This window comes from Camelus bactrianus, chromosome 8 (genome assembly GCF_048773025.1).
Source record: "Camelus bactrianus isolate YW-2024 breed Bactrian camel chromosome 8, ASM4877302v1, whole genome shotgun sequence".
Taxonomy (NCBI): Eukaryota; Metazoa; Chordata; class Mammalia; order Artiodactyla; family Camelidae; genus Camelus; species Camelus bactrianus.
In genome coordinates this window covers 11,681,837-11,702,942 of record NC_133546.1, presented here as the reverse complement: position 1 = coordinate 11,702,942, position 21,106 = coordinate 11,681,837, and the positions used below count along the sequence as shown (strand labels likewise).

The 21,106-nt window shown below is 37.2% G+C and overlaps 1 protein-coding gene across 2 annotated transcripts in view; it reads left to right on the top strand.

The window, feature by feature from the left end:
* OPRM1 (opioid receptor mu 1) overlaps positions 1-21,106 on the top strand; it is a 144,615-nt gene that overhangs the window by 20,894 nt on the left and 102,615 nt on the right. The window contains exons 2-4 of one of the 2 annotated variants that reach the window (XM_074368127.1): positions 8,312-8,664; positions 9,446-9,966; positions 12,623-12,667. In XM_074368127.1, the coding sequence (XP_074224228.1) occupies positions 8,312-8,664; positions 9,446-9,966; positions 12,623-12,667 (919 nt within the window). Of the gene's footprint in view, positions 1-8,311; positions 8,665-9,445; positions 9,967-12,622; positions 12,668-21,106 lie in introns of those variants that run through there. The other variant, XM_045524708.2, reaches the window with a different exon arrangement.

Genomic DNA, 21,106 nt, shown 5'->3' with positions numbered 1-21,106 from the left:
GACTTGTGCATCCAGGGAATCCACCACGGATGCTGAGGGACTACAGTATATGGAGAAGACCCCAAAATGAGGTGTAGATTATTGGCGGGGAGCACTATTGTGCCATCTAGCGGCAGCCCCGCCACCTGCAGTAAGTGAGCCCTCAGAGTGGCAGGATGTCCAGGGCAGAAACCAGAGCGATCACGCGTTGAATCTCGGGAAGAGCCGTGACCCGGAGCGGAGTTGTGGCCAGGGATGGGTTCAGAATATGTGAGGTGCAGCTCAAAGCTCATACACTTTGGAGCTTTCTTTAAGAAAATGATATAAGATTACAAATAAAGATTAGAAATCAAAGCAAATAATTAGATTGAAAAATCATGAAAAGTACAAAGTTTGAAAAGCCAAAAAAAAAAAAAAAAATACTACAAACATCACAAAATCTAGAAAAATTAAATTTTTATTAGTTAACTTCCTGCCATATCTCTGTAATACTTTCCTAAATTTTAGGCAGCATACTTTTCAAATGCCTCATCATTTGATAATAATTTTGCATTATCATTTTCTATAGGAAAGTAGAAAAATTATTTAATTTTTCCTCTGGCATAGTTGATCAAAATTTATTTATTTTTACTGACACTATAGAAAAGTTTATTTCTAGTCTACAAATGTATATTGAGTTGTAAATTTTTAGGCTTGTCAAATCTGGGGAAATTTCTATCAAATTTGTTTCTTACGTGAGCTGTAAGATTTATAAGGAACACATGTATCATATAAGTAAGATGCAATCTAATAATATATTAGGATACATAAAATATATGATTTCTATTCTATTTCAAACAATCACCAACAAGAGTTGTAGTCTATGAATAATTGCATTTTACAATCAAATACAGTCATGATAGAAAAGGACCATTTTGTTGAATATTGATTAAAATCCAAATCCCTCATTTACAAAAAAATGTATGTCTGGTGATTAGAAGTCTTATCCACAGACTAGCTTCCTGCTCTGACATTTTAAAACTCATTTCTCTTCCCTGCACATTCTGATGCATCGTGTATAACATATTCATAATTCCTCTTTCTCTCCTTTCTTCTCTCCCTCTCTTCTTTTCTGTCCTTTTGTGGAACTTTGTTTTTCTCTGTCTTCACATTCTTCACATTTTACATCATACCAAAAGGCAGCTTTATCCACTTGCGTGATTGGAATTACCATCTAGAGGCTGACGACTTATAAATGAATTACTCCAGCTGAGTGGCAAATATATATTCAGGTGCTTAATGGACATTTTTCTTTCGTCCCACAACATAATACACTCAAAATCAAACTCTCTGTCAATCCCAAATCTGCTTTTCCTCTCTCCCATCTATGTTAAATGATGTTATTGCCATCTGTCCATTCTTGCATTCTAGAATTTGAATCATATTACACCCTTCTTCCTTTATTTCTTGTTTCTAAAAATGTAGTTAACTTTTGTCTTCCTAATTATCTCAACTGTCCATTTGTTACATCTTATTCACTGATGTTATTGATCATTTGGCTATTACTAATTGTGATGATGGTGATGGTAGTGGTGGCGGTGGTGGTGGTAGGTAAGAAAAAATAAGCACACTTTGAGAAATATTGCATTCAAGGAGCCCACAGCAGGCGGCAGATGTCCAAAAGAGAGTTGGAAAGGTACACACGGAACTTAAGAGAGAGGCTGTGAGTCAAGTACACAGAATTGATAGGTTTAAATCATGGATTGTGAGAGAGTAAAGCAAAGGAAACAGAGCAAACGCAGTTTTCCTTTTAAAAAATGATTCTGTTACAACATTCAATATAATGAGAAAATGTCTCAGAATTTTCAAGATACTCTCAGCATGGGCATCTTTGAAAAAACAGATTAAAAAGCTTTGTATGCCCACCTTGTTTTAGCTACACAGTGGGTTGAGTGTATCAGCAAAGCACATCCAGAAATACACATGGCCCGCAATACAATCACAGCACGAAAGGTTCATTTTAGTTTTAAATGGATCCTAGAGAAATGGGGGTGGGGGTGGGAACAGGTCTCAAACATTTGTACATCTCTCTGTGCCTAGGTTCTTTCACCATAAAAGAAGGTGATCAGACAATGCGGTCTAGAAAGCCCCTTTCAGATCTTACTTCTCATCATTCCATGACCTTCTATGGCCAAAACTCTTTTTAATTTGACAACAAATTGACAAAGCAAAAAGGAATATTCTTTGTTCACTTTTACTTCAAAAGCCACTGGTTCCCTGAAAAAAAAAAAAAAAGTATGTTTCATCTTACCATAAAAAAATAAGATAATCCAAAGTCGTCTTCTTGTACTCAATTCCATTTAGTGGTGCCCACCCGATGCTGGGTTCTCTGTCAGATGGATGACTTAATTACGTTTTAATTTTCTCATGCTGCCTCTCATGTCATACTTGTATTGAGTGGTTATACGAACATCATCACAAGCAGAGATGAAGCCTCACATTTGTTGAACTAAGTGGAGCAGATAATAATTCTGATAGCCTGTACCCTCTAAACATCTATAACCTACAGCATATGCTGGCACTTCTTCAAAAAGCTATTGTCTAACATTGATATTGGTAGAATTGTATCACATTTTGAAGTTTTCTCTTTTGTTCCTTCAATATAAAAGAAATACTAGGGATATACCATGATTTGATGTTAGTGGTAATGCACATTTGATTATTTTTTATGTACAAAACTTTCAGATCCTAACATAAAAGAAATTTCCTTTTCCATTAGAACTCCCATATTTGAAAGCTAAAGTGTTTCTAAATTTTAAAAACCAGGCCTTAAGAATAAAAATAAACATTGTTACCTACAAAGCAAAGGGTTCTAGCTCCTGGGATTGGAGTTCTGATGCTGAACTTTTTTTTTTTTTTTTGATGTGATTTGGTCTAAAGAGATAAATAATCTGTATTTCAGGAAACAAAACTCTAAAGTCACAGATAAGAATATTTCATCCAATTAAAAGGGTTTACATACATCAGAGGATTTAGCATGATCCTTTATATCTTTCTATCATACATAAATGTTTTTTACCACAGAATACAGGAATCAAGGAAACAAAACATTATTTTTTTTCACATACGCTTATGATGAGATAAATGCTATTTATGTCCTGAAGTAAAATGTTCAGAAATCAAATAAAGCAGGAAATAAGCACTTCCAAAGAGCGTAATGCAAAAAAATGGTTAAGAAAGTCTCTTGGGCATAATGGAAGAGTCTCTCCATTCATTTCCTTTCCTCCCTCCGCATTGATGGCTGGTCCTCTTCTCTCCCCATCCTCCACCTCTGTTCCCAATTCTAAAAAGAGGATTTGAGGAGCTTTGCAAAAATGCATGCCATAAAATAAGAGAAATAAAGAAGAAAATAGACAAATAGGAAGCCAACAAAGAATGAAATGTTGGGATCTGCAGGAGACTTAGCACAATAGAAATGCATTAGATTCTAGTGCCATTAGAATTCTATGCAATTATCAAAAGGTGCCACACATTTTGCTGATTTTTTTTCTAGCACCAAATGCAAAAATAAAAATATGATCGGTTATTCGCTTCATATTTTCTATTTATAAAGTTCACCCATTGCTTCAAGAAAGCAGATTTAAAAAAAAAAAAAAAAGAAAAGAAAGAAAGAAAGCAGATTTTTGTCCTTATTCCATTTGAAGGATTTTTTTTTTCACAAATTGTCACTAATGGGACATAGAGTAGGAGGAAAGTAGGAATATAGAGAACAAAAAAAAAGAAGTGGGTGTGGAAGCAGAGAGTGTACCTACCACTCAGCCCAAAAGACTCTGATGGTCGTTAGACTCCCATGACAGAGACGGCAAGAGGCAATTGACCTCCGGAAGGAGGTACCACACTGTTTAATTTCCTGTAAGCCTCTCAAAGTTTTCTGTTTGGGGGCAAATTAGCAAACAATAGTCACTTTCCAGTCTGCAGGGCTCAGAGATCTTCTTTAGCTAGTATAAGCTTATTGAAAATCTGGTCATTGATTGCATAAAACCACTTTGCAATAAATGTAAATGAAGTGTTTTAGAATATTTTATAACAAAGGGAGAAATCCCCAGTTTCCTCCTTCACTAAGCTAGTGGTGAATATAACAGAAAATAAACTAATATATGGCCTCTTTCTGTGTTAATAGCTAACGAGAGTATATCACTGGTTTTGGTCGTTTTCAACCTTTTCTCTTTCTCTCTCTCTCGTTCTCTCTCTCTCTCTCTCTCTCTCTCTTTCTCTCTCACACACACACACACACACACACACGTGTTTGCCTGAGACATCAGAATGGAATGGGTAATAAAGGAAAAATTCAAGTAGGTACGCATATGACCACTGTCCTCATCTAAATAATAACCTAAAATGTACGACAAGTGCCTTTATTTTATAGTATTTATTCAATTAATCATGAGTGTTAAAAAAAATGACACTCTAGGGAGATTTCTCCTCCACTAAAAATGTGAATTTCTCTGTTGAGGGTTGGTGGACGTAAAAGTCATGGCAGATGGGAAAAGGCATCCATCCAAGCACAAGGCTGAATATACAAAAGGACCTCATGAATCCTTACAGAGTTGAGTATCTTCCTTCTTCACTGATATTAACAAAAGGTAGGGGGAGAAAGAAAGAAAAACTCCATTTGGTAAAAACACCAAAGGGCAGAAAACCAGCCCCAAAAGAGGCAGAAGTCTCCTGTACACCCCAAATGCTTCCACTGTGACCGCCTGAAATACGCAGCAGAAGGAATGTGAAATGCATAATGGGGAACAAAACTAGCAAGCTGGACTCTGGAATATGTTCTTCCTCTTTTCAAGCATCCTTGGCCAGTTTTATTTCTGGATGGAGACAGGGTCAGCACAATTCAAGAATTAACTCAAAAACAAAAACAGGACAAGAAAGGTTTGCAAAGCCTATCCCATTGGGTATACAGGAGTCATTTATTCAGTGTGGCTTCATTTAGCACAAGTTGGTCAAAATCAATAATGTTTTGGTAAGTGGTAATTGTTGGAGAAATGACATGAAGAATGGGTCTGAAGGTAAATAGGCATTAGAACCACAAAAAAGGAAGGACATTTACAAACTAAAGGTATGTACGCAACACGGGAGAATAGGAGAGCTGCCAATGGAACGGGCTTCATAATGCCTCTTGCCTAACGCAGCATCTGGAAGCTTCATAAAATCACTTTAATGGGTCAAGCATTAAAGGTCCTGAGATGAATACATTTTTAAAACAATTGCATTGTAATTCATTTGGATTCATATAACAAATAAGCTATTCAATCATTTACAAAAAATTTTTTGATACATACATAGGACAATTTCAATGGGATAACTAGAAAGGAAAAAATAGCTTGGCCCACTAGCCAGAGGGAAAGACCCAAATGCGTGGGCACAGCAGGAGCAGTTGGTGTCAGGAAGGCCCTGTAGTCCAGGTGAGACTCCAAGAACGTGTCATATATCCATCCCAGTTCATTTTGCCCACTTTGCCACTAGACTCATTTATGATGCATTAAGGAGTAATAGGTACAAAGGATGGGGAAAGGGCTGTGTGTTGCTACCCAGGTGTTCCACTCAGACCCACCAGGTAAACTGAGCAGCACAGGCAAGCCTTCCTTCGGCTCACCTCTTTGGCACGCTTGCTAACTCTGGTTGGTATACACCTACAGCTTGTAGCGTGACTCTGATCTTTCACGTGACTTTCCTGGGGCAATGCTCGCACCTCCTATCAGAACAGAGGAGAAGGAAAGGCTCGTGTTTGCTGGACTGCATGACCCCTTTCCTAATCGGACTATCCCTTCAGATCAAAGCCTTCAGAGATATGCCGGAGGCAACTGGCGTTTCCAAACCTTTAGCCTTATATAATTTCTTTCACTTATTTAGGAAACTGCTGGACTCTCTTTTATATGTTGCTGTGATTCAAAGTGTGAGTAATTGGGATAAGAATACTGGCTATCTTTAGAAGAAGGCACTTTGGATAAATTGAGAAAATTAAACACCATTGCTCCTGTAAAATGCCAGTGGAAATAGCTTTGATAGATAAATGCTCACTTTTCCTTTTGTGATGTAGGACCCTAACCTCATTTTGTTTCACAAACATCTCATTCTGGAGAAGGAAAGGATTTTTATTTTTAACTGAAACGACCATACATCAGTAAGTATCTAGTGCTAAGATGAGCCTGAAGAAAAGGTTAGAAGTATGATGAGTCATCAACTGACAATAAAGAACCTGATTAGTTAACATAAAACATTCCACTAAAGATAAGATGTGAAATGTAAGGTCTGCTGGCTGGGAAAGTGACTAGTGCAATCAAGCGTGCCTCCACATCCTGCAGGTCCATCGTGTATGGTGGCGCTTACAAGGTTTTGGGAGACTGTTTCTTTTCTGCTTCACAGGAGAAATTCATGCTCATGAACAGCATTAAAAATTTTTTAAATTTCTTAAGCATCAAGGTCAGTTATTCCAATATCTTAAAAGTCATTTTTTTTATTTTGTTTTTGTACTTTGGAGGAACTTGTCTAAATTATCTTTTTATGTTTACCGTATTTGGAGTCTTCACTTTAATCAAACTGATTTATGTCTCCTCAAGTTCAGTGGCTTTCCCTACCTTTTCCTTTTTACATCCTTTAAGGAAGTGAAACTTCTAAAGCAAGTCAAAAAGCCCCAAATCTGAAAATGGGGAGCATTTTTGGCAGTAATGCACCTTTTGCAATTAAAGTAGACTAGATTGGGTATTAGAATTTTAGAGCTCAAGAAATAATTCAAGCCTATTGGCTCAGAGGAGGTTCTTAAAATCTTCCTTTAAATTTCAGCTTCCTGGTGAAATCAAAACAACAAGAACTTTCCCAGACACTGAATTAGGCCCTTAACAAATGTGCTTGTAACACTATCCCCTCAAACCAACAGCCATCTTGGACTGAATGAGTTAGACTCTTAATTTCATGTAACTGAAAAATAAATTAACATAAGATAAAGATTAGAAACAATTTATTGTATCATGTAAATAAAAAATCCAAGGAAGACCTGACTTTAGGTATGGGTTTCCCTCTCACTGTCTCGGATCCACATCCTCTGGGTTGAGTTCATTTTCAGACAGGCTCTTCCAACAACTGCATACCTTTCCTCCTCTCAGGTTTAATTATTTTAAAATAATATACTCTTTTCCCAGAAGTCCATATGGTCTCTGTGGCAACTACTCAACTCTGCCAATGCATCATCAAAACAGCCATAGGTAAGAAGTAAGTAAGTGAGTGTGAGGATGTGCCAATGGAACTGTTTGCGAAAACAGGAAGCGGTCCAACTGAGTGTGCAAACCACTCCCTGATCTTGATTATGGCGATGGTTTCACAAGTGTGTACATTTATCAAACTTGTTAAATTGTACACTTTAATTACACACCTCCATAAAGCTATTAAACAATAAAAACAAAGCAATCTTAGCTTCCCCAACACAGATTGAATAAAGTCTAATCCTCCTACCGCGGTGCACAAGCCCGTCTGGGAACTAGCCTCTGTGTTCCTCCTCTGTCAGATTCATTGTCAGTCCTGGTGGGATGTTATGTGTGTGAGGCCAAACACACACATCATGCCATTTAAACTCTCTGCCTTTATTTGGATCTTTTTCTCTCTCTGTCTGGAATGACCTACTGCCACCAACGGTGAGATTAAACTTGTGCATCTACACTTCTAAGATGCCTTCTTTCTTTCCCTCTCTTACCCCTACTGTTCCCTTTGCCTCATCTCTCTGCCCCCATAATACTTGTATATTTGTGTGTGTACGTGTATCTGTGTGTACATGTACACACATATACACTCTTGCACAGTTTCATTGTTCTATAACTTTAATCATATGTCTGAAATTTTTCTATGTATTTAAAATTAAAATGTATTATTACCCAGTGTCTGAATACTTGACTGAGTGCTCCCTGTGTCTGTTACACCCATCACAGTGCCTGGCACATTCCAAAAAACAAACAAAAACACACACACTAAAAAAAAAAAAAAAAAAAAAAAAAAAAAAAAAAAAGCAAGGGGAAAAAACTCAATAAATCATGGCAGCCATTCTTATAACCATTATACAGGGAAGAAAACTGATATGTAGAGAAATTATATATTTAGTCCATAGGCATATGGTTATAAATGGCTAATCCAGAATTGGAAAATAGTTCTGCTGTATCTAACCTCAAATGCCTTTCACTAATCTTTGTACTTGTTTTTGTTTGTTTTCTGTTATTGTTTTCTTTTGTTTGGTTGGAAGCTTTACTGCATTTCACACTGTGACATCTTTTTCTGACTCTGCCGCTACTTTTCTTTCATTTCCTAGATACACCAAAATGAAGACCGCCACCAACATCTATATTTTCAACCTTGCTCTGGCAGATGCCTTAGCAACCAGTACCCTGCCCTTCCAGAGTGTCAACTACCTAATGGGAACATGGCCGTTTGGAACCATCCTCTGCAAGATTGTGATCTCCATAGATTACTACAACATGTTCACCAGCATATTCACCCTCTGTACCATGAGCGTTGACCGCTACATTGCAGTCTGCCATCCCGTCAAGGCCCTTGATTTCCGCACTCCCCGCAATGCCAAAATCGTCAATGTCTGCAACTGGATCCTCTCTTCAGCCATTGGTCTGCCTGTGATGTTCATGGCGACAACGAAGTACCGGCATGGTGAGTGACGCTGCAGCCTGAGGGATGGAGGCTCTGGGGACAGATTTGCTGGTGGAGTCATGAGTCAAACAGAGTTTATGGACTGGTCCAATGCCATAGTCAAACTGTAGCTTTAATGATTCTTTCTAGCAAAATACTTTTGAATATTTTGAAATAAGATTTTTTTCCCTATAATTTTAAGCCAGTAAATATTTTAAAGAGAATACAATCCATAATCTATGGGTTCCTAATTTCTCTGCACTTCCTTAGAATGATGGGAAATTAAGAACACACTCTTTCAAGAGCAATTAGAGCTTAAATCCAAAGAGCGTTAAGTGGAGCCTTCTTTTAAAATCTCAAGTGTCCACCTACATGACAAATTTATCCCTTTAGGCTTCAGTTCAGAATGAATGAACCACCCATCAAAAAGTGGACTGAAAACAACCATTAGCTGGAAATTCCTATAGACTTTGGGCAGTGATTATGTTTTTCGTCAACATAGACCCCACAGAGGATCTGGTTCATGGTGAGAGGTCCATAATTGCTGGCTCAGTGAAAGCTTAATGTCATTTAAAATGGACCAGAAAATGAGATATTTGGAAAAAATAACTTTCCCTAAAAATCAACAGAGATCTGAGTTTCTTACATAATTTCTTTAAATCTTCCCTTTCTGGCTTGCGTAGTCATAACCGTAAGTTAGCTCAGGTCAAGGCTCTAAATTAGAAAGAGAAATGGCAATATTAATATTAATGACATAATTAAATGTTGTGGCTAATTCCTCCTTGTAATTCTTTACTTCTAGGTTCCATAGATTGTACACTAACATTCTCTCACCCAACCTGGTACTGGGAAAACCTGCTGAAAATCTGTGTTTTCATCTTTGCCTTCATCATGCCGGTCCTCATCATTACAGTGTGCTATGGACTGATGATCTTACGCCTCAAGAGTGTCCGTATGCTCTCTGGCTCCAAAGAAAAGGATAGGAACCTGCGAAGGATCACCAGGATGGTGCTGGTGGTTGTGGCTGTTTTCATTGTCTGCTGGACTCCCATCCACATTTACGTCATCATTAAAGCCTTGATTACAATCCCAGAAACTACTTTCCAGACTGTTTCCTGGCACTTCTGCATTGCTCTGGGTTATACAAACAGCTGCCTGAACCCAGTCCTTTATGCATTCCTGGATGAAAACTTCAAACGATGCTTCAGAGAGTTCTGTATCCCAACTTCCTCCACCATTGAGCAGCAAAACTCCACGCGAATTCGTCAGAACACCAGAGACCACCCCTCCACGGCCAACACAGTGGACAGGACTAACCATCAGGTATGAGGCTTCTAGAATTGGGTGTGCCTGCTGGGGATGACATAAAAATTTAAAGCTTTGCTGCAATCCAAGAGTTTAATCCATTAGAAGTGGATCAGTAACTGGGGAACTGAGGTCAGTAGGAGGACCAAGGGAGGAGGGGAGCAAATTATGATCGTTGTGACAGAGTCACTTCGTTATATAAACTGAGCTTTGTATATTTTGTACATATTCCTTTAGCTACAGAGACATACCAATTAGAAATCCATAGATCTGCAAAAATTCTACTATCTTCACAGCCTTTGCTTCTATACAAAACTAATGACTTCAGCACATTGTGGAAGTGACCCTAACCTAGAATTCTTCTCATCTCCCTCCGTGTTAGGTGTTTCATGCATACCACTCCAACGTCCCTTTCACTTCTCAAAAGCCAGTGGTTCTGTAGTTACAGTGGAAGTGCCAGCACTTTGCCCCGTGTGGTGAAGGGTACAAGATGTTCCCAGCAACTCAGTGTCACAGCAAAAGAGAAAAGAGAATTAAATGACTGGCCTTAACTTTGTTAAGCCATTGATTTGCAAACTTTTATACCTGAACTCTAGAGCAAACAACAAACATATTACTCAATGATTAGAATTCAATTAGCTTTATAACACTCATCATACCAGATGAGGTTAGTATCACAAGGAGTGACTATTTGTTGGAAGATGCCTTTCTATTCACAGAAGAGTACAGATGGAAGCCTGCATGGAAGATTCAAGATTTATACACAACAGTACAATGACAAGAGAAATCAAAAAAGAGGAAAGAGAAAAGTTCATTCCTCAGTTAATGCTATTTTGTTAAGCCACTGGTTTGGAAAATTTGGAGTCTGACCTGTAAAGCAAATCCGTCTCTTAAATTGTTAATATTAATTTAAGTAAGTAAATTTCCGAATAATGATGCCAGCATCCCAAAAATCACAGCCTGTGTAATTCTATAACATAGAACTCAAATTCAGACTCCCTAGGAATGTAAATCCTCCTGTCAGAACCTTTTATAAAGTTCCCAGGGTCAGGGGGCAGAACTGCGAGGACAGATGGTTCCATTAAAATGAGCAGGGAGTCAAGTCAAGGAGTTCAAGGACAGCCTGGTTCCCTGAGGGTGCAGCTGCTCCCTCCCTGTTTCTCTTCACTGTGCCCCTCCTCGCTGTCCCCTGTGACCCCCACTGCTGCCACCCAACCTAGCCCAGGCTCACCCTACTAGCTGATCCCAGGACTGGTGTAACACAGCCCAGGTGGATCCGCCATAGGAGTCATCAAACCTCATACCCTCAATATTCAATAACGCCAAAATGCACCCAGGAACTCGGAGCCCCAAAGGTAATGAGGCAATGATGGCAGACCTACTTCCAACCAAACAGTAATTACTAACTTATTATACTTCACTTCTAATTCCATTTCAGAAAGAAATGTCTTTCTACTCTGCTACTGTATTTTTTTTCCACATCAAGACCTCTAAACCTACTCCGCTTACTAACCAGCTCTCCTTCTCAGTGGCTACAGCAGTCTTGTGAATAACTTAAAGAGGGTAGGGATTTAAATAGATTTTTCCCTAAGCTGAGAATAATACGTTAAAGAATGCAATTTAAAACTCTCAGTCCTAAACTAAGGTTAAAGCATTTTTACATTGGAGCAATATATTTCTATTGGAGCAAAATGATGGCCCTTCTCAAGGATTGATTCTTTCTCCTTAAGCACCTGCTCATACCCTCCCTCTCCTTTCAGGCACCTTAGCGTGTGGCTGTGGGTATTGTACCCTGGACCGCTGCTGGGGGCTCTTTTCACACCGGATCCTCTCAGCATCCTCTGGTTGCCTTGCTCTCCCGGAAATACAGCTCCCAGCCTTTCTGGTTTAGCGTCTTCCCTGAGTTCAGCATGACTGCCCTTCAGGTGCCCCAACACTGCCCTTGACTCCCCTCCCAATCCAGCGTTTCACATTAGTGTGGTTCTTGCACAGCCAGAGAGAGGAGAAAGGAAGCTAATTGGGGAAGCTCTGTTCTAAGTAACTAAAAGGTTTGCTTCAAAATAACATCCAATTAGGGTTTATCTTCATTGCTGCCTCTATGAAGCAGAATGAGCGTCAGATAACAGCAGAAGCGCATTAGCCCTGGAGTTGGCTGCTTTCCCAAAATGCCCAGCTGGGAGGGCTGGATAGAGAGGAGTGGCTGCCAGGAAAAAAGGAAAAGACACTCTGACAGATTTGAAAATTAAGGTAAATCAAAGATCCCTTTTACTAATCTCCACTGACGTGTCATCGTTAGAATCGAGGCAATTACACACAGATACCTGAAACAATACAGAAGAATTTGGTGATAGTTTCAACACTACATCAAAATAATAAAATGATTTAAGGGAAAATTGGAGACTTTATCACTGTGTCTATAGAACATAGTTGATTAGTTGTACAAACCAAGCATCTGACCAACAGGTTTTAATTTTTTTTCTTTTTTAGCGTCATGAACCACCACGTTAGGGAACAAAGCTAACTGGATTTTCATTAACATTTTAACTGCTTGTTTGACATCTGTACTGTTGTAGATGTTTATGTCCTGCTTATGTAATTTGTATTTTTCTCCAAGAAATATATCATACTATATATGTCACACCTCAAGCACATTAGTCAACTTCATATTCTGAAGATCAGAAATCAAACATCAAACCTTCCCAGGGTGTCTGTATTCTGACAACTGTACACTGAGACCATGTCCTTACAACGCAAAGTCAAGTGGACAGTTGGCAGTTAGTTATCAAGGTAATTTGATAATCCATGTAAGAAAAATCTGTGCCCAAAATAAACTTTGAGTCATACTTAACACAGCTAAAAGCTATGGGGTCAGCTTTTGCTGCATAACAAATCATTCCAAGATTTAGCTTCTTGAAGCAACCATTTATTTGGTTTGCAATTCTATAGCTCAGTAATTTGGGCTTCTGGGTAGATGGTTCCCCTAGTCTTAGTGGGGCTCACCCAGTGGCCAACAGCTGCTGTTTGATGGGCTGTCAGCCAGCTGATCTAGGCTGGCCGTGGTAAGGATGGCTAGTTCCATGTGGGTCCTCATCTTCCAACATCCATGTTCCCCTTGGCTTGTTCTCACGGTGATCGCAGGTTCTAGATTCAAAGGGTGGGAAAACAGACTCTGCCTACTGATGGTAGGAGCTACAGTCACATAGCAAAAGGTTGTGAATATAGGGCAGGGAGTCACTGTGACCACTTTTGCTGACCATCTACAGTGGGCGCACACTGCATGGGACAGGCACGCTGTCACTTCCTGAGAGCCCACACCACATCTGCCTTGCTCCTTCTTGTACCTCCAGGATCTGCCTAGCACAGTGTCTGGCACAATAAAATACTCAAAAAATATCTGTTGTCAAAATAAATGAATGGTTGGAGGGCTCTTGATATTTCAGGAAATATGGAGGTGAGAATGACCCCTTTCTTACTACCGATTAATGACCTAAAGGGTTGTCACTCTGTCACTCTGACATTATATGAGACTCACCATTCAGCAAGAGGGAAATATTCCCAGGAGGGTTCTTCATTTTTACCTCCTCCAGGATTTAGTCCTCTGATCAAGATTTACACCTTTCAAAATTTTTCTTACATTTATGCTTGTCCTCTAATTTTATTTTTATTGTTATTTTTTCTTTCTTTTTATTGAAGAATAGTCAGTTTACAATGTGCTAATTTCTGGTGTACAGCACAGTCATTCATTTTTATATATATATATCTTTTCATATTCTTTTTCATTATAGGCTATTACAAGATATTGAATATAGTTCCCTGTGCTATATATTAGGAACTTATTGTTTTTCTATTTTATACATAGTAGTGTGTATCTACAAATCTCAAACTCTCAGTTTATTCCTTCCAACCCCTTTTCCTCCATGGTAACCATAAGTTTGTTTTCTGTGTCTGTGAGTCTGTCTCTGTTTTGTAAATAAGTTTACTTTTTATAAGAACCAGATTCAGTTCCCAAAAGCAATTATGTCCTGACTCAATACAGAAAAAAAAAAAAAAAAAAAAAGATGGTCTCATATCCTTTCGTGCATTCCAGCCTAGCTTGTCGCTCCAGCTGTAGCGCTCCGTGCCTGACTGATGTTCAGCTTGCCATCTCTATGTCTTCTGGATCTTCATTAGGTAGGCTCAGGCATAGGCATTCATTTTCCGTCTGCTCTAGATGCAAATTAATTTCTTTGTACATGCACGACCCTGTTGCTACCCTCATCGGACTCCACTTGGCTACAAAACACTTCCACCTTTGGCTCAGATCAGTCCAGGTCCAACTCAGACCCAAGATGCTGACCACTACTGAGCTGTCTTCCCTTTCTGGTTTCTTCTGCAATTGCATTCCTTTTTTAATTTCTTTCTCTTTCATTATTTTTATTTTTTATTGAAGTGTAGTTGATTTACAATGCTATTTTAAAGCAATTCAATTATACATATACATACATAGATATATGTATATTTTTCCAATCATATTCTGTAATACATTTTTGTTTGACGCCTAGATTGTTTTTTAATGTTAGACATTAGATGAGTAAAGAAAAATATGTTATATCAGTCGGATTATTATTTAAAGAGTTTGTATTAACTATAACCATAATAATTGTGGCACCTTGCACTTGTATGATAACATGCAGATTAAAAAGTGCTTTCATGTGCCCTATCACACCAGTTTCCTGTAATAACCCTAGTGGTTAAACATGAAAAAATAAATGTTCAGGGAGGTTAAATGATTATACAATATCAAACCACCAATGAGAGGCAGAACCTAGACAAACATCTGCGATTCTAATATGAATCCAAAGCTTTTCCCTGCTATCCCAAAAAATGCCACTGTGCACTCAAATATTAGTGTATGGTCTCAGTCAGAGGATCTCAAACTTTACTACGAGCTTCAGAAAGTGTGATCTCCAAGAAACTCTAAGAAATTCTGGTTCACTGAATCAAAGTAGAGTCCAACAATCCAAATTTTGAATAAAACACCAAACAGAAAACTTTGATTTAAAATGTAAGTGTCCTCCAAGCACTGCTAAGTTACTGTTTCGTCTAACCAGAGTGACCCGTTCAGTCAAGCTGATTAATACAAATTTTTTTCACCAAATGAGTATTGTGTTTAGCAAAATAATGTAGTTCTCTTTTGACAAGCCTCAGCTTTCTAATATATCAATCAGTGAGTCTTACAGGACAAAGTAACACAATACGGATAAAGTGCCATCATGGTACCTCTTGCTAAGTCTTCATCAATATGGCAAGTCCATTGCTAAACCCTCGGGTTACTATTTTTAAAGCAGTTTCTTGATATTTTAATCAAAGTAGCAGGTCAAGAGATGAGGAGATGCTTTAGCATTTGTATTAACTACAAAACTGTATTATCCCCAGCTAAACTGAAACCACAAGCTTAATTTTTCAAATCAGCCACATCACTCTCAAAAGTTGGTTCTTGATTTTTTTACAAGACATCTGTGGAGAGCCAATTTGAGAAGGAAAAGCCTTTCAATTTCATAACAAAAGCCCCAAATGGGAATAGCTCACAGAATTACTGTGTGTGTCCACATCAATGCATATTTTGTGAATAAAGCCAAAGTGGCTATTCTTTCAATTCTTTGGTTTAAAAAGAAAACAGTTCCAGTTATGAGTGTGTGAGAGAGAGAGAGGGGGCATACACGTGCATGATATGGGTGTGCTTCCATGCAGGTGTGGCACTGGAGTATATCCAGGTTTAAAATTAACATTTAATATTAAATATATTAAAATTTAATATTAAAATGAATAATATCTTTCATAAATAGCAGAAGAACTTGGTATGTTTCTATAAATTGGCTACTATCTGGGAGGAGAAAATATTACTTACTTAGCAATTTATTTATTCTCAGAAAATATTTGGCTTTAAGACTATTAGTGATAACATTTTGACTAGCTTGTATCCAGCATATCTTATTCAATCATATGAGGTGTAAGAGATAATAATCACTATCTCTACAGTTGAGGAAGCCGATGTTTAAGGAATTAACTTGCCCAAGGTCATAGTTAAAAAGTAGTGGCTGAGGAATAAAAGCAGTTGAATTTGACATGATAACCCAGACCTTTAATTAACGTGCCCTACTGTCCCCTCAGTCTGGTCTTCACTCCACTTAGTGGTGGCTCTTACAACTACATTTTATCATTTATATACTGACAGTTTGAATGCCATAAGATCTTTATGTAGGCATGCTGAGATGTATTCATGGTGCATTTGTGTATCTGTGTGTAAAAGTAAACATTCAAAGAGATTAATGAATGGCAAGGGGAATTAAAAATTCAGCAATGGGGATCATGGTTTCCATTATATGAGCTCAAATTATTTGACTAAATTCTTTTGCCATCAGTCATGTTGACTCTCACTGAATGATGGCATTTGCTTTTCCACAAGTTAAGATTTTTCATTAAGGTCAGAGAAATTCATTTAATATTTTCGTAAGTTGACCTTTAGGATCCTGAGCACAATCACATTATCTTACTAGAGAAGGCAGCTTGGAGGGGTGGTGGTGCCAGAGGGGACCAGGACAGGGAGTCAGGAGAAAGTTCTAGTTGTCATGCTGTGCCTGACCAACATGTGATGGAGGAAACCCCTTCGTCTGGCAAGAACTCAGTTGCTTTAACTGTCACATTAGTGGGTTGAACCAGAAGGTTATTCTGAATAACAGAAATGTACGTGAACACCAATACATCAGTTAGCTAGAGTTCTTCTTGACTGAGCACACTGATCTTTTAGGAAGGTTGAGTTATAAAGACTGGATTAACTAATATAATTCCTGAAGCATTTTCTTGTGCTTGATGATCCAATTAATATAGCCAACTGATAAAATATAGCAGCATACTTTTTTTTAAAAAACTAACTCAGAATGATATGTCATTAATTTGGCTAACCATAAGTGGTAGATTTCTGGTTCATAACCATTTACCATGAAAAAGTTCTCACACCGAGATTTACTTCCTTTCTTATATAGCTTTGGGAGCTAACTATAAGAGGTGAATATTTCATTTAACTTTCTACCACACATGTTCTTACATCTACGTTTATGAATTTGAAATGCAGTTTCAACTGCATCTTATAATTTTTTTTTGCTTTTGCATTTCTTTTCCTCATATCAAACAATGTTTCACTGGAATGAAAATGACCTATAACAAACCAGTCATTAACTTTTGAATATCATTCTGATTGTTGTTACCTCTTGGTCAGTTACAATAAATATTTGCAAATTTATACAATTTTACAAAAATTGTAAAACTATTTTTGGGATGACATTATGAGAACTAGAAATTTTTAGAATAAAATATGTATAAATATTTCCTTTCTAATTATTATTTCCCTGGAAATCAAGAACCTAGAGCCACAATCATTGTCTGCTTTCTCCCTGTACACTTGAGAATTTCTTTCTTATATACTAAGAGTTCCTGGCTTTGAAATGAATAGAAATTTTTCATGATGAAAAGAAATATCAGAACTATATTATCTCTAACTTCTACTTTTACTGCAATAAAATTCCATATATATGGAATTCCATATATATTCCATATATATATATAGTGTGTGGATAAGGGAAGGCTAAAAACAGGAGTCATCTTGACTGCTAAATAATTGTAATAGTACTTTATCAAAATATGAATGGTTTTCCTGATATATATCAAAAGGATAATGATGCCAGTTTTCAAGACCCCATGTGAGTTTGGGCACCCCCATTGCAAGTGATGTTTGCTGAAGAAATGAATATCTATAAATATTAACCATACCTGGGTAGGAGATAAGTATGAATTTAGTGCTTGTTGCTTCACTGTGAATGAAAGGAAATTAAACACTTTCTTTCTGCAACACCTGCCTTATTAGGAACATATGCAAACACTTAGCCTGATAAATTAACTCCATGTAATTACAAATATCAAATAAATATAAGCTGAAAGTTTCATTATAACTTAAAATAATGGCCCTCTCAGTCCAAGAATGAATATGTAGAAAAATAATGTTATTTCTCTATAGAGAGTGTAGTTTATTAGGAAGGGAAGAAGGGAAGGAAGGAAAAAAAAAACCCACAGAATACATTTTGTGTTAGAATTCAGCCACATTCTTCCTACTATTCTGTTTTCCACATAGACATGGGAAACCCCAGGAAAACTGGAAATCTACAAAATCTGTGAAGCCCAGCTTGTTTCTTTTTTTTCTATATGCATTATCAAATCATCATATATGATCCAGAGTTTCCATATAATATGTCCAAGTCCCTTAACATTAATAATTTTTTTAAGAAATGAATAAATTTTTCTTGTGATAAAGTAAGTAACTCTAAGACATCTGACAAAAAAGAAAAAAAGTAAAGTCTATGGAAATTGACATTAACAAATACAACTACCTTCAGGAAAGTCAAATTACTGCAAAAAAAAAAAAACTTGACAACAAGACAATGCAGTGAATAGTGGATGTGAAATGGAATATGGCCATATATTTGACAATGCAATCACCTATCTAACCCATCCTATAATTCACCAACTTAGCAAGAATATCTCATTCTTGCTGTTCTTTCTTCTTCTCCTTCATGTCAGCTAACATGTCTTTATATTCGAAAGTCCCCAAATATAGTTACATGTGAGCCCATTCGAATTTAAAACATCAATTTTTAAAAAGTGTTACTCTTTGGAAATAGATGAGGTACATGTCACTCACAGAACCTTAAAATGCTGCAGATGGAGCCTTGCAGAATGGCTAGCATGCACTTTAACAACTGAAGATCTTTCTGGTTATTTCAGAAATTCAGTGGAACAGATAGCGTTTCCAATGGCTATGCTAAAAGTAAATATCAACATCCAAATCCCAATAATGCAGTTGAATTTATCAAGCAGATTGTAAAATATTCACAGTTCTTAGGCTATTGAAACTGAAAAAGAATATAGATCATCTAATTAAACCTATTCCTCTTATAAATGGAGAAATTGTTGGCCAGAAACATACTTTTTATTGTATGCTTTTTTCTAAATTTAAAATATGATTGTGAGAGTTTTTTCAAACCTAATTTCCAAATAAAGTTTAAAAAAATTGTAACTAAAGAAAAGCATAATTATATTTTATATAAACTCTACTATATATAAATTTAATTTAAAATATCCACAGGTAAGGGCAAATTTTATAGTTAGATAAGAATAGCAGATATAATACAAAATCTCGAAACTTCAGATGGCTCATTTACTTAGCCAGACTCTACCACTGACCAGATGAATACCCCTGGGCAAGTTTCTGAAACTCTCTATATTTCAATTTCTTGCTATATCAGAATGGTCATAACTATAAAGACTAACATTTAGTTTTGATGTGAATGTGATGTGTACTCGTCCATGTAGAATACATAGCACAGTGCCAGGCAACTGGCCAATGTTACCAGCCTAAGCTACTCAGTGAGGTTTTACTGTTTTCATCTCCTCCCTTCCCTCTCCCCCAAGAAGTTGAATTACAGCTCTTGTAACAAAATTTTAAAAGAATGAATTAATGCTGCTAAAAGGGATCATAAGTTTGGTCTCTCCAAAGGACCTCTCAGTCTTGGCACTAGTGACATTCTGGGCCAGATAATTCTCTGCTGTAGGGGGATGCTCATTGCAGGACGTTTAGTTGCTTCCCTGGCCTCTACCCACTAGATGCAAGTAGCATATACCCATTGCTCGTTGTGACAGCCAAAATGTCTCCAGACATTGCAAAAAAAAAAAAAAAATCAATTGAAAACCACTAAGGTAAAAATCAGTTGTGAACCACCGATTTAACCTGACCAAACTATGTTATAGATGAAGAAACATGAAGATCCAAGTTAGTCATACCCTTAAAGCAGTGCCTGAGAGTTGGAACTCGATCCCCGGTATCCTGATTTTAGTCTAAATCTTCTCTGAAATATCACACTGATTTCTCAAAAGAAGGTTTTCTTCTGCACTGCTAACCAGTTGCAAAGAATAAGAGTCAATATTAATGGAAGACAAGAGGAGGGCACAATTCTTCAACCCTCATTTTATTCCGAGCCTTTCTTTCTGAGAAAAGATCTTCAGCCTGAAACACTGTTAAGAACTGAAGACCAGTAAAGGTGAAGATACTGTAAGAGAACATCCGGAAATGAAGCCAAATCTCCTGGAGATCTTAAAACATTAAGGTAACTTGTCAAGGAAGCACAGTCAATGAAACACAAATCATAACTTCAGAAGCAAAGAAGAGTAAGAGGATTCTTGGAAAACTAGAGGAAAGAAATAAGAGTCCCAATTTTAATGGTATTTTTGTGGCAACTGAAAACCACACAGACAATTTAGCTTTGCACTAATTGCTTTTAGAACTTAGATCAGATTATTAAAGTATATTTTGAAAGCACTTAGAAAGGAAGTAGTGACCTCTAGGGGGCAAGTTTTCTAAGAATTAGTTACAGCGAAACAAATTTTGTTTTTGTAGAACATAGAGAAATCATTGATACCTAGTATTAATAGTGTTTTTAACAAGAAATTTGATGAGTTCTTGTTAATTTCTGTAACATTATCCTTTGGTGAATTATGATCTGGATACAACAGTTCAATGAGATAGATTTATAAACTTTGATTCCCACCTCACAAGTCCCAACCAACAGAGAAATGCTGGATAACCTAGGTGACAGGATAAGGAACCAAAGGTACTAGGAGAGAAAGCGAAAACTAAAATTATAGCAGTTACTAGAGAAAACCTTTAGTCCAAAAATCCAATTGTAGAAAGATAGGATGTGAGTGATAGCAGATATTAAAAAATGTCATAGAGATTTTATTTCATGAATCAGCAATATGATACAGACCACCTCAATTCTTGCAGTTAAAATCACATCAAGAGAAGTTGAGTGTCTAGAACCAAAGAAACATTTGTGACGCTCTAATAGATAATACATTTCATGAATGAAATAAGCAAATTAGATTGTGTTCAGACACAAACAACCAAGAAGGTGAAAAGAGTTAAAATTCCTTAATATGACAAATGGTTGAAATAAATGCACATGATCATCTGGGAAACAGAAGACTCAAACAGGGCAAGATGGTTATCGTCATATACTTAAAAGGATGTAAGTAGAAAATTGGACTTTACCCAATACAACTCTGCTCGTTA